Source organism: Cavia porcellus, unplaced genomic scaffold (genome assembly GCF_034190915.1).
Source record: "Cavia porcellus strain 051 isolate PalLab524CR breed Dunkin Hartley unplaced genomic scaffold, mCavPor4.1 scaffold_18, whole genome shotgun sequence".
Lineage (NCBI taxonomy): Eukaryota > Metazoa > Chordata > Mammalia > Rodentia > Caviidae > Cavia > Cavia porcellus.
In genome coordinates this window covers 25,517,442-25,545,395 of record NW_026947501.1, presented here as the reverse complement: position 1 = coordinate 25,545,395, position 27,954 = coordinate 25,517,442, and the positions used below count along the sequence as shown (strand labels likewise).

Sequence of the window (27,954 nt, the reverse complement as noted above, 5' to 3'; positions counted from 1 at the left end):
CTGTGGCCACGCACTGTGTCCTGGGGCTAGCCGCGTAAGGGATCCTGCTGCTCGCCCAGGCCTGGGCGGACTCCAGCCTGCCAGCTGCCAGCAGGAGGCCGCAGCTCCTGAAGGATCCTGAGGTAGGAGTGCAAGGAACTTGCCCCCTCAGAGATGTTCCCAGGTTCCCCAGGGCACCTGGAGTCCGTACCCTCTCCCACCTGAGCTGACCAAGGCTGACCTCCAAGGACCTTAACCAGGAGGAGGCAGACAAATAGCCAGCCCACAAGGGGGACTCCTCACTACTCAAATAAGATCAACATCAAGATGAAGGCCAGCAGCATCTCTGAGAGCCCTTGTGCACCATGCATGAGCCATCACATGTGCTATCCCTCCATGTAGCAGCGGTGTCTGCCCTAAACTTGAGGTCTGACCCAGAATCTACGAAGGCAAGGCAGGAGGAAGATGCAGGGGGCAAAAGCAGAGGTGGATGCAGCACAAAGACACAGGCTGAGCAGGCAGAAAAAGCACCACGGCAGCCACACCACGGTGTCTGCAGAGGAAGCAACAGGGCTTAGAGGCAGGTCAGGGGCCACCAGGCAGACCACAGACCCTTCCCTGCAGGTCAAGCAGAAAGACATGGACCAAGAGTGACTGCCTCCTTCACTTCATGAAGGATCCACTTCCTCCCCAAGATGAAAGCAGAGAGCGCATGTGATATGGCTGCTGGAAAGGGCACCGCTGTCGGGACCTGTCCCCCTCTCTACTTCTGCAAAGGATCAGGGGACCCTGAGAGCAGCAGGTGCTAGAAGCTGCCATCAGGGCTCACAAAAACACACCGCAGTTCCAGAGGTTCTGTAAGTCACTTATTAAACACAGCCTTTAGTAAAAATTAAAGCACATACATTCACAACTCAAGAAATTACATGAGAAAAAAAGCAAAAAGTAAGTACTCAAATGCAACTTAATTTAGTACCTTCGCTACTCTTTCCAACTGAGGCTAGCGATGTATGTGTAGGACTTCTGCATGACGAAACCCTAGTGCGTCTAACATCGCAGCGCAGCCTGCCCATCCTGACTCTGTGGGCAGTGATGCCCCATCACTAGCTTGAAATCAGCCACCGCAGAGCTGTTTACACCATGGCCATCAGCAAATGCTCCAAACAGGGCCTGGTATTGTCACTTTGGTTTTTTGGAGACCTGGTTGTCAAGCACTAACCAGCACAGCCCTAGGGTGACCTGCCAGGTCCTCCCTGCCTTCTTCACTGTGTCTTCACGATTGGCTTTGCTGGAGCCTCCAAATAATACGACACTCGATAAAGCGCTAGAAACCACGCGCAACCTAGAAATCACCCGTCAGATTTTTCACAATACTCACGTGATGAAATACAGTGGCAACAATTATTACTTCTCTGCTCTGTGCCCCAGTCTGCCTATCTGTCAAGCCGGATTACTAATAAAACCTGCCTCCTTGACTTCATTAAATGATAACTTGTAAACAGAGCAGGCAACAATGTCTAGAATGATACATGGCCTGGAATAAGGGCTGATAAATGTGGTCCATAAAAGGCCAGGTGGTAAATACCCTGGCCTTTGTGGGTACGTCAGTCTCTATTGCAACTATTTCATTCAATTGCCACTGCCCTGAAAAAGTGGCCACAGACAATATATGAGTGAATGAGGGTGGCCGTGTGCCAGTGACGCCTTATTTACAAAAGCAGGCAGAGAGCCAGATTTGGCCTGTGGGCTATACATGGTTTGCCAACCTCTGCTCTAGAAGAGGAGGTAATTATTTTTGCTGTGTCATTATTACCTCTATCTGATAAGTGAGAAAACCCAGCCAGAGAGGTGAATGCCTTCCTGAGCTTACATAGCAAACGAGCTGGCAGATCTCCCTGCCCACCCTCAGGGATTTTCCCAAACAACTGCTTCCCCAACAGAACTCAGAGAACCTACTCCGGGCTCTGGAGCTACAGAGGGCTGAGTGCCAAGTCAAGGCTGTAAGGAGCCCAGGACCCACTTCACTGCCCTGGCTGCCCAGCCTTGGCTTACAGGGAAACCCCGCAGAGGCTGGCAGGCCAGGCCAGAGGAGGAGAACACTTTCAAAGATGGAATGGAACTCTGGAACGCACAGACCTCCCTTCCTAATCAGGGCTTATTGTAACCTTAAGTGGAATAGCAGACCAGGGTGCAACCCCACTTAATTTACAGCTGGAGCCAGGACTTGGAAGCAGCTGCTAAACTCCTTGCAAAACTACCGGCTACCCCGGGGGATCGGGCAGTGGAATCAGGAAACCTGGAGAATCCACAGTGCCACGTGTGGGCTGGCCCAAGTATGTGTGCGTGTGTGTGTGTGTGTGTGCGCATGCGCACGCGCGCACCTCCAGGGTTTCCACTTCTCCACACGTGGAGGCTACAAAGAACCCTCTAGCAGGTTTTATCCCATGCCAGCATGCTTCAGTAATCAGGACAACTATACATCCCAGTTTGTCTGGAATGGCGCCTGTTCTCCTATCACAAGTGGTAATACTGTCCCACCAGACAACAAATTATACCATTGTCCTAGCAAGAGTGGATGCAGATTGTCACGGACAATGACACACAGGAACACCCAGTGTATTCACCTCAGAGATCCTCAGATTTCGGCCCAGATGACAGGCTTGGGATCCACATGTTAGAGGACACACCTAAGTTGTCCTTCACAGTGAAGAAGTAAATCAAGGGACCTCTCCTTGCTTGGGGTGTCAGCCCTCGAACCACCCCTGCTAGCACAGTGTCAGGAATGAAACAGGTGCTCAGTTAAGACATGCAAGAAAGCTCCTCTCCAACAGCCCAGACGCAACCACTGTCCTGGGTGACCATCAGGGACACTGCACCTCCCACACACTGGCTCTGGTCAAAGGGCCGACTCTTAGAAATGGGACCCAGGTACTAGGCACACAGCACAACTGCATCGAGGTACAGAGACAAAGGCGTCCCCGCTTACCCCCATCTGATCCCTTCTCGGCCAGCACAGATCCCCAGGTACTCTGCTCTGTCACCTGCCTCTCCTGATTCTCTTCCTACCACTTCCAACCCCCCAACCGCCCTTTCCTGCCCTTGGCCTGGGCTTGGCACCCTTTTCTCTGCAGGCCCCTCTCCTTCAGATCAGAACTCAAGTCTGCCAGATAGCTGCAGGCTTCCCGGAGTGGAAGCTCCCTGAGGTCATAGTCTCTAGCTGTTGAATGTCCAGTGCGACCATGCTGCTTGGCTGTAAGGGGGTAAGGAACAGGGCCAAGAGCTCTGGCCAGCTTCCCAGCAGCCTGCCACATCAAACACCTACTTCCTAGGGCTCCACCCAAAAGAGCCCGGTACTGGGGATCAGGGACATCTTGCCCTAATGGAAATGGGGGAATGAAAGCACTAGTTGGTGTTTGGCCAATAGTCAGGAGACACCTCAAGAGAGGAGACAGCAGACACCTGTATATCTCGGTTCAGCTGTCTGGACTCATGCTATGCTGCAGGGCAAACTCCATCTCCAGGCTCAGTTGCTTCTGTGGTGACATTTGGGGCTCACAGCTCTTTCTGCAGTGACATAGCTATTTTGAAGGTGGCCAGCACCAGCCACATGTGTGTGGTTACTAAGTATTTGAGATACGCCCGGTCTAACCAGGAACTTCATTTTCTTGTATTACTTTAAATGTGAATTTAAATAATCACATGTGGCTGGATTAGACAGTGAAAGTGTAGAATCTCACTTTCCTCAACTGTAAAATGGGGCCAGTAAAAAAAAATCTAGCTTTCTAAAATAATCAGGATAATGAGACAATGCATATAAACCTCTCAGCCTGATTTTTGGCACATGGTTAAGAGGGGTTAGAGGGATAATGGGGGAGAGGAAACAGGATGTATCATGTATAGGTACAAATTCCCTCTGACAATGCAATCATTGTGTGTATCTAAACTGTACCAATAAACTTAACAAAATTTAAAAATAAATAAATTTTAGCAATTCTTATCACCCGTGGCATCCTAGCTCCACTGGAGAAGTGGGTAAAACCAAAGATTTTACCCATCACAGGCACACAACAAGCACACATGCCCAGCATACATACGCTCATATACAGATTCCATGCACAGCATGCATTCACATGCGCGCGCGCGCGCGCGCACGCACACGCGCACACACACACACACACACACACACACACACACACAAATTTACATCCAATTTCAAAAGGGTCCTGCAGCTCCAAAGGCGGTTTGCACACACCTTGACAACCTTCAAGTTCCTCCCACCCTAAATTTCTCCATGCTGCTGCTGATGACGTCTTTGTCTCCTCCCCTCTCCGCCAGGCTCAGGCAGCTCAGGAAACCCTTCCCAACGCTCAGGGCCAAGCACAGAGGCAGGCTTGGAAAAATCCTCGCGCAAGGAGGGCAGGTCCAGGGCAAGGGCGACAGGACAGATTCCGTGAGCTCATCCCGCCAGCCGTCACCAGAGTTCCCAGAGAGGCCTGTGGCGTCAGGAGGGGGTGACTGGGTGGGGGCCGGCAGTAGTGGCTGCGGCGGCAGCAAGGGGTGTGGGGCGAGGAGAGGGAGGCTGGATGGAACACGCTATAATAGCGGCTTTGTGCTCCGCTTCCCAGCTCCCTGGGAACGCCAGGAAGATTATGAAACCCGGTGTCTTTGGGAATGCCAGGATATTAGCTGGAAAAAGAATAATACGAAAATAAAATAATGCTAGGGATGGAGACAGCAGACGATTAGCAGACGGAGCCAGGGCCTCCAGCTCCGTGGAGGGAGCCAGGCTTGGCCCCTGCAGAAGGCTTCAGGGAAAGGCTGCCCGTGCTAATGAGCAGACAGGGCCTGCCTTCCAAGAAGACGTCTTCCAGAGGAGAGCTGGCAAGCCACGTCCAGCCTGCCAGTAGATGTACAGGCCAGGGAAGAGGTGGTAAGAGGCAAGGGGGCACCACAGGCCTGGTTCTTGGACCCAGCCATTCAAAACCATCAAGTTACCTGAAAGGCTACGCGGTCTCCACCCCTAGTCCTCCTCTGGTTCCTTCTAGGTAATCTCTTCCAGGAACACTTCCTTTTTAGGCACTATCACTGTAGAATGACTTAGCCTCCTTCCAGCACTTCAAAGATGCAGACTCTATTGTGTTTGTTTGCACTCCTTTGTGAGTATCTCTTATCCTAATCACACAAGGTCTCCCCATAGGCTGGGCCTCTACTTTTAGATCAGGGTGCATTAGGAGGCCATTTCTCTCCCACTAAGGAGCAGAGCAAAAAGGTCATCTTACTCTGCCCATGACCCTGGCCATGCACCTTCAGCTAAGTATGGACATACCCGATCACATTAAAGCATCCAGGGGATGCTTCATGATTCACATCCTTAATACTTAAAGGTGGTCCTTGGGCCAGCAGCACTGCATTACCTGGAGCCCTGTAAGTGCAGACTCTCGGGCCCCACCCAGACACTGACTCTAAGTCTGCATTTTAACAAGGTCCCCCAGTGGCTCCCTTGTTCATGAAGTCTGGAAGCATCTTCACCTGTGTCACTGTTAATCCTTATGATTCTAGGAGGCAGGTACTTTCACAAGTGGGGTAACAAAGTCCCTGCAGGTATGACAGAGCTGGTTATGCTACGAAATAGAATTCAAAGTGCATCTCTGCATCCCACCATGCTTGTCCCAGGTGTATCAACTGACATTAGGGGCCAGTGGGCAGGAAGTGGCACTCAGCTACATCCTGACCATGTGCCCCAAAACGCAGTGACCTTTAGCCCAGGATCCTGTCGGGGCATCAGTATATCCTAGGATAAGGACAATGGGGCTCAGAGACAGGAGCCCCAACTTTCTTTAGTCCTGGTGGAAACACATAAAGGTGACCAGGAATGTGAGTGTGAGTGGATGTACGGGTGCTGGGGCTGAGAGAGGCTCAGTTCACTCAGGTATAGAGGGGTCCAGACAATTATTGTCAAATAGGCTTATGGCTCTGTCCAAATGAAGGACACACCTAAGGATGTTCCAAATCTCTGTGGGCTTCCACTTCAGGTACGAGGGATCCACTTTCTCAAACCACTGTCTCCCTCTGGTTCTCTGTGTCAGCCAAGTTCTCCCCACACTCACAGGGTTGCGCTGTGCTGGCTTCTGCATATGACAGGCAAGTCCCATCTGAATCGCAATCCATCATCTTCCTACGTCTGTTGACTTGACACTTGATTTCAGTGATATTCATGACATTTTCTCCCACATAAAGATTAAATGTGTTGGTTTCTCTGTTTCTGGGAAATGCTGCCGCCATTCTCCCAGTCACCGAGCCATAAATGCTTGGCAGCGGGTCCCCCAGCCTGGCTTACCCTCCTCTAGGTCCCAGTCAGCCCCATCCATGCTTCTGTCCACGTACATGCCTCTGGGCACCCTCAGCCCTGCACCCCCTCTTCTGGTGGCCTCACCACACCTCCCCCACACCTCCCGCCCGCTTGCTCTGAGCCGCCTGGCAGGCAGCCGCCAGTTCTGCCTTCCTCACATAGCACTATAACCGTGTGTGTCAGATTTCTCAGGGCCAACTGTGAACTCACTGCAGCCCCGGGCTGGCCCCTCCATCCGGAGCTGAGCCTCAGAGGCCCTTTGACCCTTTTCTCCCTTACCCACCACAGTGGTCCCACCCACCGCTCATGTCTGGATCTCTATCCAAACTCCTGATGTGCTCCCAACAGCAGGCTGTGTCTCAACCATCTTCTGCAGTTATTTGATTAGTGGTCCTAAAGCCCATCTCTGACCAGAGCACTCCTCTGCTCATACAATCTTCTGGCTGCCATCTGGAGTTTTCCCAGTACTGGTTCAGGTTTTTTTTCCTTTTCAGAAGCTCCTTTTCCAACCTGGTGGTTCTGCCAATCACGGAGTAGGGGCATGACCCAGAATGGCCAATCAGAATCTTCCATGCCTCCTCCCCAACCCCACCCCAGGCGCCAGGCCTGGCTCAGGTAGGAGACCAGGCTGGCTGGTTTTTGCACAAGGCTTTCACTGGTGCTATGGAGAAAGCAGCAGTATGAGGGCTCCAGCAGGAAGGTAGGCTCTGCTAGTTCATCCAGCAGGGCTTTGCCAATGACCAGGATGATGTCAGTTTTTAATCATCAGTGCCATCTTTGCCACCATCGAGAAAGCCAGTGTGAGACAGGTGGAGACAGAAGAGAGTCTCCTGGGTATAAACCTCAATTTCCTGCTGCCCTAACACCTAGCTCCTCTCCTGAGCCCCCCTTCTCTCTCTTAACTCATTTGAGTCTCTCTGATGGCAACAAGTCCTGGTTACTTAGGTGCCTGCATGGCCAAACTGAGATGAGCCTTCTGCAAGGTCTTCCTGTCCTACCTTCAGTGGAACAGCATGACCCCCACCTTCACCCCAGACCCTGCCCAGTGCCAACTAGGCTCTTTCTGACTCAAGATAAAGGCAGTCACCAAACACCAGCCCAGCCCCATCCCACCCTGCTCTTGCCCTGGCCAAAGACCAGTTCAGCAACCAGACAGCTCATGGCTCTATTGCTTCCCCCACAACTCCCTAGACTTGTCCCCTAGAGCTTCTCTGATATCAACTGGCCTCCAAAATACCTCCTCTGTCTTACATGGCCATCACTGGGCCTGGGACGTCCTGAGATGGACCTCTCTGCCCTGACTGCTCTTTCTTGGGGCCATCACAGGCCTCAGCACCTTTCCCTGCTTCCATCCATCACATCCTGGGATGCCCCACTGTACTGCTGCAGGCCACACGGCTGGATGGCCCTCTAGATTCGTCCCAACCAGACACATGCACACACATACACAGCTGGCTGCACATCAATAGTCTTATATCCCCTCAGCCAGTCCAGCTAGGGAAATGCTTGCCAGGTCACAGCCCAAAGCCCTCACAGTGGGTACATAGGGTGGATTTCAGAGGGCCATCTTCTTACTGTCACCCCCAGGAATGCCCCAGATCAGGAGAACCAGAAAGAGGCTCATGCCACCCTTGAGTGTCCCCACTGTCTAGGAAGGAGTATTGCTCACTTGTTTTGGGGAGCCATCTCCTAGGTTCTAGATCATAGCCTTAAGCTGACCCTAGCATTAGCTACAGACAGTGTCCATGGGGCAAGTGCCCACTGGCTCCGTTTCGGGAGCATGTCTCTTCTTTCAACTTCAAGGGGAGCCTATAAGATGGCCTCAGAAGAACTGCGTCCAATCAAAGACAAGTCAGGGCCACCAGACCTCTTGGCCACCGCCATGGCTTGGACTGAAGCATTCCCATCCACCTGCATGCCAGCCACCTCTGCAAAAAGTGCAGGATCCCTCAGCTCCATCCCCAATCAGAGAACCATATGCCAAGATCACTTCCTTCTCCGCTCCCATCTTGACTGATCAGAGAAGCAGTGGGTCTTCCAGTACCAAAAAAGAAGCTGTTATATTTTAGAAGGACAGCCAGACTGGTGCTCTTTCTCCACATACCACCCCATGGGAGCTAAAGCCAGGATGACTGGCCAATGTTCCACCCGAAGCTCTAACCTGAGGGCTCTGTGCCTCTCCCACATTAGCTGGGAACTGCTCTAGGAAAGCAAGTCACACCCCACCCAACCCTGGACAAGCACAGTTCCACGTACCAGGGCCCCCTCAAGGGCAAACACAGCTGCAGGCCCTGTCTTCTCCAGCGGCTCCATGCGGCGGCGCCAGCGGCGGCGGCGGAAGGCATCCGTCTTGCGGTACTCCAGGTGAAACTTCCAGCCAAAGAGCGAGGCATACTCCCAGCCCTCACCCTCTGCCTCTGCCTGCCTGTGCTGCACAGTAGAACAAGGCAGATTCAGTGGCTGGCTGGCACGCCTGGGATGGCCCCGGGCCCAGTTCCAGCGGTGCTCTCCTGCCCTCCCAGACTCCCCATCACCCAGCACCAGCACCTTCCAGGCGGGAAAACCTGGGAGGATCGCCTGGCCGAGAGGTCTTTCAACAGCTTCTGCAGCAACAAGAGCCCTAGGTTAGAAACTCAGGAGGGGAGAGGAGGCTCCGTGGGCTGTGGAGACAGCAGGGAAGATAGACTCTAGCAATGATGGAAACGCTGGGCTTCGGGTTGCATGTTTATTTGGATTAGGGGTGGATGCATGACTCCAGTGTGCTCTTGTCATTTCCTTTTTCTTCTTCACATCCCAACTCATAAAAATGGGAGTGGGTCTGGAGTTCAGAGGCAAAACAAAGCTGATGCTTCTCAAGCCCAGGCTGTTTCTCCCAAGGAGGTGGGATCTAAGTCAGCTGTGGAGGGATCCCAGCATGTCCTCCAAAATGACTCTCTCCAGGGCCTCAAGAGAACCTGGAAGCCCCTTTTGTTTGTTCTTGGAAGACATCAGTCTGAGGCTGTCCTCCATTACCTCCTCAGTGTGGGACATAAGCAGGCAGTGTCCCCTCCAGGCTCCACCTCTGACAATAGGGTGCCCCTTCAGAGGGCAACGGGGTGCCCCTTCAGTCTGCCTGGTTCACAGCACCAAGAACAGCTGGTTGTTCAAAACTCCTCCTCCCCAGATCCAGACATATTCCTCTCTAGATTCTCTGCTGAAAGAGAGGAGGACCTGTGCCATGCCAAAGACTACACTTAAACAGTCAGAGGCCCTGTTCCTAGGCCAAAATTCAAATATACACTTGGGACGGAAAAGACATACACCAAGAGGAGAGGTAGACATTGAGGGTGTGCATGTCAGGAGAATCTGTGTGAGTCTGGAGGAAGGACAAGTGCTTGTGTGCACTCACATGTGTACCACGGACCCATCGGTGTCCTCGAGTGAATGCGGAGGGAGCCTGTCCTGTTCTCTCACCAGGTGACACACACCTGGTGCACCATCCCCTGCAACCATTAGTGTTAGTTTCTAGCTCTGGGCAGCTGTCTGTTCTAGGGCATTGGTCACTGCTGAAGGAAGTCACTGTGCTAAAGGTTGGTGCTCCAGGACACGCCAGTGGCACTCAGCCAATGACAGACAGCTATAAGTGTGCAAATCCAGCCCCCTTGCCTGCATGTGAAGAAAACTCTGGTGACTGAAGGATGCATTCTCCACCTGGCCACATCCTTGCCCCTCATCTTCTTGAGAACAGCCTCAAAAGCCTGGTGTCATGGGCACAGTATAGCTCTGCCTCTCATAAGACATTTCCAGGATGGCTTGACCACTTCTGGGGCTGGGTGTGAGTTCAGTGTTCGGTGTCTGCCCATGGGAGTCTGTGTGTGTGCTGGGCGTGGGCTGGGTGTGGCCTCTGAGCATCTCAAATGGGCCTAGGCAGGCCACATGCACACCTGCCTCCTCCAGCCCACCACTCGCTGGCTCACCCTCTTCAGCACTTCCATCTGGCTGAGGTCCCTCCTGCGCAGGCGGACCCAGCGCCGCCGGCGGTGCGTGTAGTACATCTTCTCAGCAGGGACCCAGTGCCTCGGCTTCCGGTCCGGGGGGATGGTGATGCTGTACTCCCAGCCTAGGGAAAGGGAACCTGTCACACATTGCCTAAAAATTCCCCATCTCAGGCTGGAGATTTAGCTCAGCGGCATAAGCGCCTGCCTTGCAAGCAGGGAGTCGTGAGTTCGATCCCTGGTACCGATAAAAAGGAAAAAGACAAAAAAAAAAAAAATTCCCCATCTCTCCTGGGTGCATCTCTCCACCTGGGGCATGCTCACAGTCTTCTGAACAGCCTGTGACTCTTGTAACTCGAAGTATAAATCTCTTCAGGAAGTCACCCAGTGAAGGCCAGCACCCCAAGCCAATGGGCCATGGCACTGAGCTGTCCCCACCAGCATACTCTGAGAGCCCACCAGGCCCCATGTGCTGCCCACCTTGCTCATCCACAGCACGATTGAGGTCTGTGGACCACTCTTCATCTTCCCACTTCCAGCCCAGTGGACACTCAATGTCATCCTTAGGAAGTACTTTCTCCCCGTTCTAGGGACAAGACAGGACAGGCCAGTGTGAGAAGATTCAGACAGACTGCAACAGGGCCCCAGACAGAAGTACGGAGCCCTGGGAACCCGTATGACTCAGGGTCATGGTCTCTCTGGAAACCAGAGCATGCAGCCTCACAAGGTGAGAGCAGGAGACAAAAACCCTGATAAGGTTTTGATAACGTTGATCCTTAACAAGCCCCAAGCCCCTCCTGAGACAAAAGATCCAGGACCCCAGGAAAAGCTGGCCTTCCCACCCCTTGAGCACCCCCCTAACCACATCAGTGTAGTTGTCACTCATGTAGATCCACTGGCCTCCAGGGAGCCGTGTCTGGTTCTCAAACACTTCCTCCACAAAGCTCAGGTGACCGGCGTCAGCATCATGGAGCAAGCTGTGGGACAGGATTGGTCAGAGCCTCCCTGTGGGGACCCCTACCCACTCACCACCTCCAAGAAAGCTCCCAGCCAGGGCCAACCTATGTATGTCAGCCTCACTGCAAGACAAGGGAGGGGTAAGGGCAGAGAGCAAAAAGGAAAACATCACGGCTGGAGAAGGAAGTCAAACATCCAGAGCACACATGAGCTGCTCAAATACAAGAAGGACCCAAGCAGTCGCGAAAGACAAGACCACACCAGTGGCTGCAAAGTAGAAAGAGGCTTAATAATAAGGACTTTTTTTTTTTGTCTTTTTCATTTTTATCAGTTCCAGGGATCGAACTCACGACCACCTGCTTGCAAGGCAGGTGCTTATGCCGCTGAGCTAAATCCCCAGCCCCTAATAAAGGACTTTCTGAGTGTTAGCGCCCTTCCACAAAGAAATGCTGTTTAGTGAGCACCACCGCGCTCAGCCCAAGGAGTATCCAAGTGGCAGCTCCATCAGCACAGAAGCAGGGTGAGGGACCGACAGAGAAAAAGCCAGGACAGTGGGAGCAGTCGCAAGCTGGCAACCTGGCATGGTCCTCCAAAGACCACAACTCACGTCTTCTCTGGACACACGAACCAATCTCCAGCCCAGGTCCAACCAGCTGAGGGGCGGAAGCTGTCCTTGGGGAGCTTAATCTTGCCTGTGACGTCAGAAAACTTGGGGTAGGTGAGGCCTGTTGTGCCCCAGTTCCCAACCAGGGCCAGCTTGGTCTGGTTCTCATACTGGAAGGTGAAGAAAAAGGAGAAGTGAGGGGACCATGGCAGTGCCAAGAAGGAGGGGGCCGGCAGGGCAGCTGGCAGGCACTCACAGTTTCGGCAAAGACAGACAGCTTTCCCTCTGCGAACTGGTTGAACTCCTTTTCATCCACAGAGAGCCCGAACCAGAGCTTGACTCGTATCTGCACTGGCATTCGGGCCCTAGGTAGTCCCTCCATCGGATACTAGGTATCAGAAAAGGACAAAAGCCCACGGCCCCATTAGAATGACCCACCAGGAGGGGTTCAGGAGTCTTCCAGGCCAGGCACATCAGCCCACATCCCCATCAGGAGTACCCTGCAGAAGCCTTCACAGAACTGCATCAAAGTGGGGTCAAGGTGGGGTGTGCAACTAAGAAATCTTCTCCCCCTGCCAAGATACTTCCTCACCAAAGAGGAAGACTGTGTCATCCCCACCCAGGAGCTCTGCAGGAAGAGGCCATGTCCAGACCAGGACCTCTCACCTTCCCTTCTCCCCACACATCTTCCTCTCCATTCTCAACAATCGCACTGTCCAGTGGAACTTTCTGCTACAGTAGGAACCGTTCATAGCTGCACCGCCCAAAGTGACAGCCGCGAGCTCCATGCAGCCGCTCAGCCCCTGCGGGGCAACTAATGTGACCGAGGAACTGGATTTTTAGTTTTACTTCATTTCAAATAATTTAAATACCAATGTGTGGCTACTACATCGAACAGCACCATTCTAGAATATGTTTCTAAATAAGACATAAGGATACAGGTCTGCAAGAGAAAGAATGTAAAGCCATTTCATTTCATTTGCAGTACTGTATATTTAGGCTAGACATTAGCGTATCATATAATATCCCCATATTTTCAGGCATTTATCAGCCGGTTAAGCACTATTCACTGGTCTTCCACTGCTTTTTATCCTGAAGTTTTCAGAAGCTCTGCCAAAATGAAATAACCACAACAACCCAACACTGAAAAAAAAAAAAAAATTATTCTCCACAATTACTTCACCGTTTAACTGAAACCAAAGGTCAGATATAGCCTTGAGGAGCCGAAGTTTCTTGCTCTTAGAATAACACATTGTTCCCTAGAGGAGGTAACACATTAAGTACCTAGGGCTCCTGTGCGTCAGCTTGCAGGCAGGGTGTACCAGACAGGAGCTGGTCATACGAGAAGAGAGCTTTGATGGATTCAGAAAAGGAAAGAGAGACCCCAGCTGATGAGAGGCCTGGATCCCAGCAGGGAAGCTGAGGGTAGAAAGGAGGCTTGGGAAGGGGTACAGCTCACAGCCAGGCAATGACCATCGCAGATTTCCAAGCCCCACTTCTGTTGGTTCATCCTCAGTAAAGCCTGGAGGAGCCCCTGATCCCCACGTGTCACCCCTCGAAAACCTCCCCATGACTGTTTGCCTCAGCTGTCCTCCCCCCGGGGGGGTTGGCTGCCTTTTCCCCTCCAAACCACCAGCCCCAGGGAGATGGCAGGAATGCCTGCCCCCTTCCATCCAGCCCCAGCGCTCTTCCCTGCCCTCCCCCAGACGGGGCCAGCCTGCCGGACCTAAAATAGCAACAGCAAATAAAGAAATGTCTAGTTTGGGGCTCCTCTCCCTCTCTGCTGGTGCTCATTTTTTCCAACTTTGGTTTAAGTTAAGAAACACCAATGTTTTCTTGGTCTCTGCTCTCTGCCAACATTTTTGTAGAGCTTGCTCAGGAGCTACTGGCGGGGCTCATAAACTCAGTGGGGAAGACTTCGAGAAACAATTTCTATATCTTTTTTTCCCCCTTTCCTGGAGTCAGGGAAATTTTTCAGTTTGCATTTCCCTGAGGCTGCAGGGCCAAGAGGTCAGAGCCGGAGCTCAATCAGTTCCAGTGAGTCTACCAGGCGCACCTCTGCACCCCTGCACTCTCACCACATGGCCCTCCTGGCCAGTGCCTGGGAGGGGGGTGCTTCTTCACTTCCTCCCCTTTCTGCCCTACAAGAGGAAGCCTGGCTTAGGAGTGCAATTCGTGGTCAGGATTCAAGATTAGCATCAGACAGCAAGGGTGCTCAGGTGGCATTTGGGTAGGTGGGAGGGGCAGTATCCTGACCCACAAATGTACATACACATACACACACGTGCCATCCTGCCTTCTTGGCAAAGCTGGCTTCTCCTCCCCCTGAAGTATCATCGACCCTAAATGCAGACATATGTTCATTCCTGGACTTCAGCTGGACTCTAGTCATGGCCGTTGTGCAGCAAGGGAGACCCTCAAAAGGAAAAGGAGAAGATCGGGGAGAGAAGCCAATACCTACGGTCACCCAGTTTCAGCCCAACTCATTACGTGTGTTGCCTAACACAGCCCTCCAAAGTGTGAAGCCCTATTCTCACGTCACAGACAGGGAGAAGCAAGCAGTTCAGACAGGTTAGGCAACCTGCCCAAGGCCACACAGAGTTCCAGCCAGCCTTGGCAACCTGCCCACACATATGGCACTGCTGAAACCTGTCCTCTCTACCCATCTCAGGGACAAAAAGGATGACTGACCAATGTATGAATGGATTTTTTGGCCAACAGTCAGCAGAAGACTCGGATGGCTCAAGGCTAAGTTTGGTCAACAGTGCCTGAAGGAGACAGGTGAGAGGAGACATTGTGGCTCTGCAGAGAGCGGTCAGGCTGGGACAAAGGCAGGCAGCTGAGGCCGGAGAGGCCTTGAATGCAGAGGCTTTGGGAGGCAAGGAGTAAGGAGCAGGCTCTGTCCTGGCCACTCACTCAAAGCAGGGCAGGCTGACCCTGGGCTTCAGAGACGGGATGCCCACCTCACATTCTGAACACCAGGCACCAGCCCCAGACCAAAGAAGCCATGGCTCTATGTCCCTACATCAACACAGACAGGACAGATGGCCCCTCCCCAAGCACCCACTCACTTCCCCTCACCCCTGACCAAGAGAAGAAGGAGAGCCTTGAGGGGTGCTGAACAGGAGAAAATGTGGGGGTGGGGCAGATGAGTTCCCAACATCAACATTCCCAGCAGATCAGAAGCTGAGCCCAAGCATGGCTGCAGCTGGAGTTCAGAACACTCAGGATACTGAGCAGGATGTAGAGGCTGGGTCAGTAAAGGGACTATTGGAGGCTGGGGAAGGGGGACCTCCCCTGAGGGACAAGCAGAGCATGGGCCCCTAACTCCAAAAGCCAGGGCCACAGGCTCCTCCTCACTCATTTCCAGAGCCCGTGACTCTAGTTCTAACTGGTTAGCCTTAAAGACTAGGAGTGAGCCTGGGGTCTTGGTACAGGACATAGGAAAAGGAAAGTAACTTTATCAACGGCGTCCCCTTCCAAAACAAGAGCCCAAGAACTTTGATTTAGATCCAAAGCAGGAGGGTGACTGCGAGGAGGAGGGAAAGGGCCCTGTGTTGAGGAAAAGCTGCTCGTGCCTTGGGAGACGAGCAAACTTACTTTCAGGAAGATGGTCTGCAGCTTCCCACAGTTCTTGCCACAGTAGCTGGTGCCCCGCCGGGAGAAGAGGATTTCATGGGCAGGCACCCGCTGGTAGGCCACACGCTTGTCTCCTTGCAGCATCCAAATGACAATGTCTGGTAGGCTGTTCTGGGGCTGGAGAGAAGGTGACAGTCAGGGTAATGATGAGGACAGACCCAGGCCCATGAGGACAGCAGCACAGGGAGCCAACCCCTGTCTCGGAGCCAATAAAGGCCTCTCCTCCCCAGCTTCCATCCACACACACTGCCCACACTGGCCTCCCAGAGTCGGCCAGGCATCTGCCTTCAGCAGCTGTCAGCCCTCAAGGACAGGGGATGAGGCTGTCCCTGCTCGCACGCACAAAAACAGCACTGAGCTTTGCCCACTTTGGCCAGGAGCTCCGAGCTTCCGTGCTTAGGTCCTCTTTTGCTGGACAGATGGCCCCAAGAATGTGCATCATCCTTAAGATACCAGTCTCCTTCCTCAGCCTGGAGAACAGCAACAACTCCACAGAAGGCATAGCCCTGCCCAGGAGACATACATCCTCCTGATTCTAACACAGGACCCGGAGGCCTGGAGACACTAGGTTCCAAAAGGGGGGACAAGCTCAGAATGGAAATGCGGGGTCCCCAGGTCCTCAAGGCCTCAACTACCCCCACTTCACAGTCTGCAGAGAGGTTTGGTTGGAGAAGGAGCCACGTGCATCTCAGGAAGGTGAGCAAATGTGTGCCTGCCCCATGGGGGAGCACTGGATCACACTACGCATGCGCTGCTCCCCATAACCGCTGAGCCACACAAGGGGCAGGAGGGCTTCTCTGTTTGACAGATGAGACAGCTTAGAGAAGTCAGAAGCCAAACCAGGTTTTTCTGTGTCAGATATGTGTTCTCAGTTAAGAAAGAGGTATTCGAAGTACGGCCCGAGCAGCAGGCAGCTCCTAAGATCTTAGAAATATAAATCTCCAGGCTCTACCCCAGACCCAACGGGTCTAAACTCTGGGTATTCTGACACTCATGCAAGTGTGAGAAGGGCTCTCTCCAGTGCCCTTATGCTTATAGCCCCTGTTTGGCTATAATCCCTCCAGTCTTTTTATAATTGCATGTTAAGAGTTCAGAATTAGGGGGCTGGGGATTTAGCTCAGTGGCATAAGCACCTGCCTTGTGAGCAGACGGTCATGAGTTCGATCCCCGGTACCGGTAAAAAAAAAAAAAAAAGAGTTCAGAATTAGTCTAGGGCAAGATTGTGAAGGCAGCCAGTGACCAGGCTGAAAGGTGGTCCCTGCCACTCTATGCCCTGAGAAACTGGCCAGGGCACCCGCCCTTCCTGCACAGCTAGCCCCACCTCCCCTCAGTAGTCCATTGCTGTTACAGAAGGCCTCTCCCAGAGAACCTGCTCTGTGCATTCCTCCAAAGGGCATCCCTCCTCACTATGCCCACCTCCTCCTGTGGCCCCACATGGCTCTGGCCAGGATGGGGAGCCCCAGGATCTGCTCTGGCCCTGCAAGCAAATGTTTCTCATCCTGAGCCAACTCCTGGCCGGACTGCTTGCTAGGGAGCAGGCCGGGCATGTCTAGCCTCATGGACTAGGAGAGAGGGGTGCAAGTGGAAAAAACATCCCCCAAAGACAAGCCAGAGTCAGTTCTCACTGAGATATACCAAACCTCAGAGTTACAGCAGATGCAGCCTCCCTGGCCTGAGTTTTCACGGCACGCAGGAGAAAAGGATGCATAGGGCCTGAGAAAGGCACACTGAAGCCAGGCACAAACAGGCACTGGTTGGCAGGAAAGAGGGGCCAGGTTCCTGTAGAAGCAGGCCCCAACATAGACCTAGAGCCAGGAACCCTGGGCTCTGCTCCTAGCACTGTCTCCAATATCCTTTAGTGGACTGGGTACATTTACTGAGCACCTACTGTGTGCCAGGCTATGTACTGGGCTACCTACAGTAGCTTGCTGTATCCTTTCCACTCCTTCTGTATGCAGGGATATTGAGGCTCAGAGAGGTTAAGTCACCTGCCGTAGGTCCCTAAGCAATGATCCAAACAGGACTATTATACTTCCCTTTTCCAGCATCCAGGCAGTAAAAAAGCAGAGGAGAGAAGGTTCCCCAAGGGGTTAACTACCTCCTCTGCTAGGGCACGGAGACGCAAGAGCCAGTCCTCAGCCTGCTCCAAGGCAGCGGGGAGTTCACTGTGGCCAAGCTTCAGGGCCAGGGCAGCCTCAGTGATCTGGTTCAGGTGGCGGGTACGCAGCCGGAACAGGTACTGGTCCAGGTGGGTGGCAGACGGAATCTCAAGAACATTACTCAGGGGCTGGCTGCAAGAGACAGAATGTTCCTGATGAGCAGGAGCCCAGCACACCCTCAGCTCAGGCACACACATGCGTGTGCACACAAGTATACACAGGCACAGGCCCCACACTCAAGGTGCCTGCTGGAAGTCTGCTCAACCTACACTATCAGCTCTGTGCCACAGCTCTCATCCTTACCTCCTCCGGGAAGCCCTCCGGACCACATCAGCACTGGTGCCTCCCATTCCGAGCCCTCAGCCTTTTATTCTGGGACCACCTGTTGGGGACTCACCCTCAGGCTCTGGTCTGTTGAGTTCTTTTGCATGGGTGTCCCTCTACCATCAGCTGACCGTAAACTCGGAGGACCCAGAGAGTCCCCCTCCTGCTCCCCACATCCTCCTAGGGCAGAGGCCCCAGCACTAAGTTGCCTAGCCTGAAACAAATCCATTCTGTATGCACTCTTTCTCCAAGAAAGAAATTTATGAACCCCTGACGAGCCACTGCAGACGCTGTGGGGAGGCCAGCAGCCAGTAATACAGATGTGTCCACCCAGAGCGGCCCCAAACACCCCTCCCCAAAGCCTCTCCTTTAGGAAGCCTTTGGCACATACATGGGGATACATGCAGCCCTCAAAACACAGCTCTGAGCTCTAAGTGAGAAGGTAGGTTTAAACCCAGGCTTGTTACAAGGCAAGGGCTCCCTAAAAGGTCTTCATTCCTAGCCTGGGGAACTACACACGCCTGGGTCATGACGGGTGGGTGGGAAGGTCTGTGCTCTCCTCCACCAAACAGGACGCCTCCTGACGGTCAGATTGAGCACATGGGGCAGGGGCTGCCCTGCCCCCTCGCCACCCCCCACCAGGCCGGCCCGAGTTCTTGACTCCCAAAGAGGACATTAGTCAAACCAGCTCGCCAGGTCTGCTCCCACCGCTCGCGCTCCACCTCCCCTCCCCGCAGCGTCTCGACTCCCGGCTCCCGGCTGATTTATTTTTCTGCCAATTTCCCCAAGCTATGCAGAACCAATTACCGCCGGAGCGCAGCGGCACCGCCGCCGCCAGATACACCACTCTGGCAGGCCCTCGGCGCACTACATTTTTCCTGTTATTTTTTTTAATTGAATTTTTAGGATGGGGGGAGCAGCATGCGAACTCCATCTCGGGGAAACTTAAGCCCCGGGGCCTGTCTCAGGTCACGTACTGCACACCCTGTAGTAATATAATATTTACTGCCCTGAGGGTGCCGCGGATCGGGCTGCCCCAGGCCAGGACATGCTCGGTGGGGAAGGGGGGACCTGGGCTGGAGTCCTGGACAGGCCCTGCCTGGGAGCCAGCCTGAGTGGGGCGGGGCGGGGGCCTGGAGAGGGCTGGGGAGAGGCAGCCAGCCAGGGTGATTTATGCCCCTAGCCTGGGTCGGAAGCTGGGCAGGATGGCGATAGAGACCACCAAAGGGAGATTTTCAGGGAGGCCAGGAGCCCCGCCAAGTTGCCCCAAGAAACAAGACTCCTAAGTGCCACTAACAAGATGTCTTGCCCTTTTCTCACCCCAGAAAATCCCAAGGCCAGGGACACAGAAAGAGGAGGAGGCGGGATGCTGCTGCATCCGCAGGGCATCAAGGGCAGATGGTTTGCCAACTCTGGCTGACTTGAAAACCTGGGGTGTGGGGTGGCCTGGCCACTGGTAAGGTTGCTGCCTGCCCTTGTGGGACCCTGGTGACTGTAACAAGGACACCCTCCAGGAGGGCAATGTCTGGGTGAACTAGCCTTGTGTCATTCATTTCATTCCTTGTAAGCAACAGCTTGCTGGGCCTGAGCTGAGCTGGAGCTGGGACCAGGCTGGCTAGTGCTCTCTCTAGGAGCAGGGAGAGGCAGGCAGTCCACAGTCTCCACTGGAGCAGCGTCAGAGTCAGGAAGGACTCTTCCTGATCAGTGCCCCTCATTCCAGCTCAGTCCATTTCTGAGCTCATCTCCCTGCAAGCTGGCCCCTCTTCCTAGGGCCAGTGGTGTCCATTCTATTCTTTGCAGACCCAGGACCCCAGCTGTGTGCTGGGCATCTCCATGCAGCTGTCCTGTAGCATCTGTAGCTACACGCACCCCAGACAAATTTCATCACCTATCCCATTGTGTCCTCTCCTGGATCCACCATGGGGACCCACCATCCCCATTCTGGAAACCAGGCCAGCTCTGACTTCGCTCCCTTCTCTCCAGCCCTGTCATCTCTGCCTCTTTCTTATCGGTACTCCTCCCTCCCATCTTCCCCGTTCAGCTCACATCAGCATGCCTGAGGTCTGCCTGAAATACTGCCATGCTGGCCTGTCAGCCCTGCGGTGGCCCCCACTGCACTCCACAAAATTCTCAGCTCCCATCCTGCTGAGCAGGCCTCTCTGTCCCCATCACCTGTATCAGTTCCCAGTCCTTCTGGACCTCTCTGCCAGCTGCAGAGCCCCCCTCAGCCTGCACCTGTTCCATTGCATTTGTCTTCACTTGGGTGCATCAGTCCAAAGCCTTCCACTCTCCAGGCCCTGGCCAGCTCCTGCCAGTCCTGCCAGGAGCAGCTTGGGACCCTGCACTTGGCTGCCTCGCTTGCCAGAAGATGTTCAACTCCGGGTAGGAACTGGAGGAAGTTTTGTGCTAAGGCCCCACAGCTGCTTGGTGGACTCAGATGATGTGGCCCTAGATACCTGCATTCCTCCCCAAAAAGCCATCTGTATATTCCCAAGAGGATGAGAACTCAGCTCCTCTCCCAAGTTCCTGACCTGGAACCACGGGCCCTGGGTGGCCCAAGCTAGCTTTCTACCTTAGGAGAGAGACTCGAGGGCTGGGCAGGATTGGAAGAAGTGTTTTTAGCTAAATCCTCCAGGAGCAAAGCATTGCAGAGGCACTGAGGGCACCCGGGACCTGAGTCCTGGCTGTCTCAGATGTTCCACAACTGCAGACCTGCCAAGGTCCAACTCACACATGAGTCATGCATGCTGCTTCAGGGAAAACCCATGCCCTGCCTGCCTACCACCCCGAGCTGTGCCAGTGAGGCACAGCTAGTCACTGTGCAGCCGTGGCCTGGGGCTACAGAACCCCATGCAAGCTCATCCTACAGCTGCACCCTCCCCTGTTCTGACCAGGCCCCTCCGTGGCCCACTAGCCCTACACGTCCTCCTTCCAGACCACAGAGCCAGTTTCCTCCCAGATACTCCCCACCCTGCCCTTCCTCCTGCTGACCTCAAGAATGGGCCCAGTGCCCACCCAGAGCTGGGGAACATTCTGAACCTTCCTTTGACCGCTGCGTCCAATCCACCATCAAATTCTTTCCATTATAGAGCAGTACAGCAAGGGGGCTCTGCCATTTACTTGGTATGTAAATCTGGGCAGGTTAATTAACCGCTCTACCTCAGTCCCTCATCTGTAAAATGGGGATCATTCTACTTCCTACCTCCTAAGAGTTTTGTGATTAGTTGATATAAGTAAAATTCTCATGAGAGGCTGAGGTAGGATGATCACAAATTTGAGCCCAGTCTGAGCAACTTAATGAGATCTTGTTGCAAAAATTGTAAAAGGCTAGGGTTGTAGTTCAATGCAAAGACCCTGGGTTCAGTCCCCAGTACTTGTGAAAAACTATTCCTGAAACAGTGCCTGGCAGAGTAAGTGTCATCATAATGCCTGCTGCAGTGTCCATGCTGCACTGTGTTCCCCTCAGCTCCTACTCCTCAAGGCATCGTCATCTTAGACAACTTACTTACACAGCCATATGCCCAGCCTCCCGCTGTCCAGACCCCTAGAGCAACTCCTTACCACCAACACCAGTCCCCCCCCCACACTGCAACCAAAGTGAACGTAGGAAGCACAGGGCCACCTTCACCCCTCAGGGGCCCCAACCCTCCGCTCTTCCTGGGATCCCCCAAGGCCCGTCCCATGGGGATAAGCTCCTTCCTGCCCATCCTTGGAGGCAGCAAGCATTTCAGGTTTCTGGCTCTTTGCCTGGATGGTCTCTTCTCCGAAGGATGACACTCCTCCTCCCTCAGAGTTCATGTCAGGCATCCCTCCTCCAAGATTCTGTTTGTTGGCATTAAATGCACCTGCTCTGAGCCCCAACCGCCTAGGCCTCCAGCTCCCCAACACACTTAACATCCTGTGTTCGTGTTGGCATCCATCACCCCCTAGAGGTTACAGCTGCACCCTTGTCAACTTGCTGGGCACTGAACCTACCGGACTTCAGGAAGGTTTGGGGAATGGATGACTGACTTGTCTGGAATTCTACCAAGGGAGGGGAGTTTCTCTTGGGTCTGGTAACACCTAGATAAAGACGTGCATGGGTGCTGCATCAGGTGGCCACGGTTACCAGTGTCTCAGCACAAAGGCATCTCTGACCTGTTCTGTAGGACTCTACAGCAAGGTGAGGGGCGGGGGGATAAGATATACAGGGAGGCACAGATTCACTTTAACCCCATAGAATGTAGAAGGGCAACGATCTGTTATTAAGTTCATTTAACTGCTGAGAAACAGGTCCGGAGAAGGGAAGCTGTCTAAAACCACAAAGCTGGCTAAATGGGCTAACACTTAAGTCTCCTGACATTTCTTCTTCTTTACAATAATTATAGCCACCATGTATTAAATCCTTCCTAAGGTCCCAGCCCCGTGTTTATTAGATATTAAAACACAGTTATTCTTCATACCAAGTTGAAGTTCAGAGTCCCTTTTGGAGTGGCTCCCCTAAACTACCCACCCAGCTGTGAAAGAGCTGCTGAGATGTGCCCCCTCTGCTAGGCCTCTGTACCCCCAATGCTGGATCACCTCAAAGCCTTCTTTTCCTGAAGCTGACAACCAGCCATGTCACTAGAAGGCTAGACAGAAACTGTGGTCCCTGACATGGCCTTGAGGGAGAGAGGAGCGCCCCACCCCCAGCCAGCTTCTCCTGGAGATTCCATCAGGGAAATAAGAGGTCGGAGATCAGAGACACAATGCTCCCCATTCAGGTGAGCTGGGCCGCCAGGGGCCCACAGCTGCCGCTGCTGCAGGGAGATTTATGACCTGCTCTAAATGTCACCTTTTCAACTCCCCGTGCTGGCTCCACCACCTTTGGACTCAGCTTGGGCCGGACTGCTGGCCAAGCGTGACTGGGAGACGTGCCGCTGCTCACCGCCACACACGAGCATGCCCAGGGAACCAGCCGGCTGAGCCAGGAGGGGCAGGCACCGTGGGCGCCAGGTGCCCCCTACCTGCAGTCTGCAATGAGCTCATCCATCAGCTGAGCCACCAGGAGGTCCATGTCTTCGGTGGAGCATTGCGCCTTCAGGGCCAGGTGGACCTGCTCCAGGCCAGCTTCCTATGGGACAATCAGGCAAGGGTCAAGAGTGTCACCACAGAGCAGAAAGTATGCATAGGAATCAATCCCAGGCCCTGTTACTATAGCAAAAAAAAGTTCCTGAACCAAAAAGAAGTGAACAATTTAAAACAGAGAAGGCAGAGCCCAGAGCTCAAGAACCTTCCAGAACTCTATACACCCAAATCCCCCAGCCTGCAGCTCTAGCCTCACACCTGGACATGAGGAGCTCTCAGGCTGTCTATGGGCTTTGACAGAACTTGAGCACATCCTGCTCCTGACCTGCCACCTTCAAGTCAGCTCTGACTTTGCAGGTGAATGGCCCCAAGAGCCTGCTGTGGTTCTTGCCTGGAACCTCTCCCCTATCCTGATTCTGCCACACATCTAGGCCCAAACCAAGTCTGCCCTGCACCCAGAGCAGTCCGGCCACCTCCAATTACACAGAGCTTCTTTAAACTCCCACTCTCCCTCGGTCACATCTGCCTCTTCCACTGAGCCACATTCCCAGCCCTCCTCATGGGCCTCAGCCCTGAGCACAGGCCATTCTCACAATACCTGCCAGGCCCAGGAGTGCTCCTCGGTCCCCCAGGCACCCTTCTCCACCCATCAGCCTTCCTGAGCAGATGACATGTGCTCCACACTGTGACAACAGTCTACTGACCAATGCTAGGAACACAACATGGTCCCTGCTCTCAGAGTCTACAGTCTTGCTGTGAGATAGGGAGTGACCCAGAAGCCTCCTGCTCAGGATGGCATCCACCCCAGGTCCTCCACTCTGAGTGTTTGCTGGTCTTCTCTCTCCCCTGAGCCAGCAGTCTCAAGGAATCTGTGGACCACTTTGGCAGGCCACCTGGCCTGACCTCCTTGCACCACCCCAAGACTTTCTCCACCTTCCCTCCTCCCATCTTCCCTTCACGCTGCACCCCTCAGCAGACACGCCCAGGCCTCTCCTCTGCAACCCTCCCCCACCCACGGGCACCCCTGCCTCCTCCACCATCCCCTGGGCTGCACTCCTCACGAGAAAGCCTCCACCCACCTGGAGCACTGTGCGGGCCATCAGCTTCCCCCTGCTTTTCCCCTCCTTTGGCCTATACACCTCTGCCTACCTCTGATTCTTCTCTTCTCTCTGGCTGCATACCATTCAGCAGCTCCCGTCATGTGTGGGGTAACGCCCTCCTTGCTTCCAAATAGAACCCCACTATCTCTCCCTCATACGCTCCTTTTTTTCCATTTCTGGTTCCCGAGCCACCAGAGTCACTCCTTAGATCCCTTCCTCTTCCCAGATCCAAAGGCCACCAAGACCTCACAGCTGCAATCCTCTCCCTCCCAGAGCCTCATCACCTTCCCCCGCCCCTGTCATGGCAGCCTGGGCACAGGACTGCACTCCGCCTCACGGAGCCTCCCTATGCCCCTCCGCCAGTCTCCCTCCTGAGCCCAAGCCTCTTCCTAGTAACCTGAGTGCCACCGGAAGCTAGTTTTGGGAAAGCCTGCATGAGAGGTGCAGGAAGCTTGTGCCCTCCTTTATTAAACTGACTTCCCGATTCTGCACTAGCACGCCGTCCACCTCTAGCTTCTGGCTTCTGGCTGGAAGGCTTTAGCATGAGCACTTGCATGTGCTGAGAGTCAAGGCACCTGACACACGCCTGAGAAAACTAGTGCTAGCTGCCCTGCAGCTCCAGCTACACCTCGCTCAGGCTTCTGTCAGGGCTGGCTCTACATCAGATCAAGGACGTCCACAGCATTGTTCACCCTTTCTCTTGCCAGCATTCAGGACAGGACCCAGCACAGCAGGCTGTGAAGGTCGCTGGGCACAGCCCTGTGTTGGTGTGTGCACTGAGAGTGGGCAGGTCTGAAGACCCCGTGGCATGACGGGCTGAGCATGAGGTTGGGGGAGACTCCCACTCACCAGCCGGTCAGCGATCCTGAGCAGCTGGTTCTGCGTCTCGATTCTGTGGCTGATGTCCTCCCAGTAGGAAGACAGCACCACCACAGGCTTCACGTTGCCCCAGGGTAAATAGTAGTAGTGGCATCCTGGCGGGAGAAGAGACTGAGCACCGGGCAGGACCGGGGCTCATGGGCACAGCACTGCAAAGCTCAGGCCCCTAAGCCTCAGCACTGGACCTGGCACAGCCAGGAAGGGGACGGAGCTTGGAGGGTGGGAGGAGAAGGCACCTGCTCCCTTTCCCTCCTAAGAGCCACCTTGGACACATGCGGTGTGATCTGTACTCCCCAGAGTCCAAGCAAGGTGCTGAGCTCCATGCGTGGGTGAAGACAGCTGGGCTGTCATTGGGACTCCCTGGCTCATCAAAACGGAGGGTTGTTGGAGTAATCCTGGGAAATCCAAGCCCACACCTGCCAAAGTCTCTAAGACAAGCTCAACAGTCCCCACGTAATGGCATTCATAGGTCAGAATCAAGGGCTCCCTTCAGGAGTCCAATCTGTGGGCAGCAAGGCCCCACCACAGGGAGTGAAGGGGAAGAGGCATCAGGAGGAAGAGGGGTCACCCTGAGCAGGCAGGCCAGGGCCTCCAACAGCCTTCCAGGGCAGCAGTGCTTAGGATTCTGCCTGTTTTGAGGTCCAAGTCCCTACCAGGAAAACCAGCTCCAGCCTCACCGTCAAAGACCGCCCGGCTGTACTGGGTGGTGGAGGCCAGAGGCAGGCAGGTCGTGTCGAACTTGTTTCCGTAGTTCCCAATGCTGACCTCGAACTGGATGGCATCGTCCACGTCCTGCAGCATGGAGGCCGAGTAGAAGGCAGCGAAGAGGGAGTACTTGCGCCTCCTGAGGTACTTCTGAGGGGAAAAGGAGGAAGACACCGAGGCGGCCATACATCTGTGACCGGCTCCCAGGCACTCCTGGCTGGACTGCGAGTAGCAGATACTCCAACAAAGAAACAGCATCCAGATTCAGTTACTGAACAAACCCACTCCCTGATGAGATCTGTACCTCCAAGCTCCTGGAGCTCCTTCAAGCCCACAGCAATGGCACCCTCCACGGGAGGGGACCAGGGTCTCCTTGGCGTTCCTCGGGGTGACCCAGGCCTCGTTCCCCATGTAGAGCAGCTGAAGGCTCTCGACCACCCTGCTCCCGCCTGGAGCTCCCATGGGAAACTGCTCAGCTCTCTACAAGAGCGGCCAGCCCCACACGACACACAGCAGCCACTGCCCCGTGCCCGGGAAGAGGGAACCCACTGAGCCCTCTGGGCACAGGGCTCAAGGGTCAGTCCCGTGTCCTGATTTGAACCAAGTATTTTACTTCATGGAAAGGAAAAAGAAGAGGAATTAAACACTTGGATTTTAAGAGAATATTAATAGTAATGACAGCTGACACTTAGGAGTATTTATTGTATACATGTATTAATTCATTTCTCACAATAATTTTATAAGGTTAATAATTATTATGCCCACTTACAGATAGAGAAATTAATACAGCAGATAAGCAGCAGAGCCAGGATTCAAACCAGAGCCAACTGACCAGGGTGTCTAAATATTCCTAGATATAAGGCCTAGCTCTATCATTCATTACTCTGATACATCTGAGCCTCAGTTTCCTCATCTGTACAGCCACTTCATGGGGTGCCAGGAAGATTCAGGGACATCAGGAGTGTCACTAGCGGTGTCTGCTTCATCGTGATTAATTGACTAATAGTTATTCTTACATGATTGTTATAAAATAGCATCTCATTTTGCCCTAAACTTTCAAAATACTTACATTAAGCTCTTTAAGTCTCTGAACATTGCTGGGGGTGGGGGGACAGAGAGGTCACAATATTCTTACTCATGGCTGAGATGCTGAGGCTCAGAGAGGTTAAGCTACAATGAATGTCCCTTCTTCACCATGGCACCTGCATGGCCACCCTGTCCCTGCCCCAGCAGATACCCACATGCCCCCATAGCAGGGTCCCTCACCTCCACCCGGAGGATATCATCTGCAGGGAGATCCTCCACCTTCTGCTCACTGTGCTCCACCAGCTTGGTCTCCAGGGACAGCAAAACCCGGCCTCGGTAGGCCACACCTTCCCCCTGCAAGAGGAGTCCAAGTCACCAGAGGGGAAGGGGAGGAGGAGAGGGACACAGTGCGGCCCTAACGTAGCTCATCTCCCAAGCCATCATCCTGCAGCCGAGGGTGGCACGGCCCAGAGAGTTCAGGGACATGCCCGTCAATGCCAGCCTTAACTCAGCCCAAGGGGATGAAACGTGAAAGAAACAGAACTTGGGTGCCTCGGAGCCAGGCCAGTGGAAAGGTTGGCCTGGTCCCAAGAAGTCTCTGGGCTTGTGGTTGCCTGGCCCTGGCCTGCTCAGGTCTCATCAAGGTCCTGGAGTTTCAGGGAGGCCTGAATGCTGCCTCGGCCAAGCTGGAGACCACCACCCCGCTGGCAGACCTGGGCACCAGGGTCTGGGGATCTGGATCAGGCCCTTCTGCCCCCAGTGCTCACCTTGCCCATGTTGAGCTCTGCATAGGGGTCTGGGAAGCCGGTAAACTCCCGGGGGCTGCCGTAGAGGTTCACGTAGCAGGGCCCAAAGGTGGGGAGGAAGCCCAGGTTGTCATCCACTGCGAGACACAAGTGGAGGTCGGGGGATCGGCCCAGTGTGGCTTCCTAGTGCTCAACCCAGTCACCTTGAGACCTGAGCCCATCCTCGGCCCTCGGTTTCCCTCACATGCATCAGATGCAACCCCTGTAGATGTATAAGCAGTAATCACTCAGGTGACAACTGTCATCCTCTCTCACAGTCCCTTAAATCCTCACCACCACACTGAGCCATGGCTGTTTCTGTTATTCCATTAGTCCTATTTCACAGATGAGGAAACAGGCTCACAGATGCAAAGGACACAGAACCACAAAGTGGTGTGACTTCGAAGCCTGTGCTCTCAGCCTGCATG

General features: G+C 53.9%; 1 protein-coding gene across 24 annotated transcripts in view; it reads right to left on the bottom strand.

Annotated features, from left to right (window-relative positions):
- The window catches only part of Dysf (dysferlin), a 210,458-nt gene that overhangs the window by 96,051 nt on the left and 86,453 nt on the right, over positions 1-27,954 (bottom strand). For 17 of the 24 annotated variants that reach the window (XM_023564790.2, XM_003469012.5, XM_003469010.5 and 14 more), the window contains 13 exons: positions 27,509-27,624; positions 26,982-27,095; positions 25,688-25,865; positions 24,981-25,105; positions 22,971-23,077; positions 17,601-17,793; positions 15,464-15,619; positions 12,120-12,251; positions 11,867-12,033; positions 11,165-11,279; positions 10,783-10,888; positions 10,285-10,427; positions 8,585-8,758 (listed from right to left, as the gene is read on the bottom strand). In XM_023564790.2, coding sequence (XP_023420558.2) covers positions 8,585-8,758; positions 10,285-10,427; positions 10,783-10,888; positions 11,165-11,279; positions 11,867-12,033; positions 12,120-12,251; positions 15,464-15,619; positions 17,601-17,793; positions 22,971-23,077; positions 24,981-25,105; positions 25,688-25,865; positions 26,982-27,095; positions 27,509-27,624 — 1,826 coding nt within the window. Of the gene's footprint in view, positions 1-8,584; positions 8,759-10,284; positions 10,428-10,782; positions 10,889-11,164; positions 11,280-11,866; positions 12,034-12,119; positions 12,252-15,463; positions 15,620-17,600; positions 17,794-22,970; positions 23,078-24,980; positions 25,106-25,687; positions 25,866-26,981; positions 27,096-27,508; positions 27,625-27,731; positions 27,750-27,954 lie in introns of all 24 variants that reach the window. The other 7 variants (XM_063229580.1, XM_063229579.1, XM_063229582.1 and 4 more) reach the window with 1 other exon arrangement.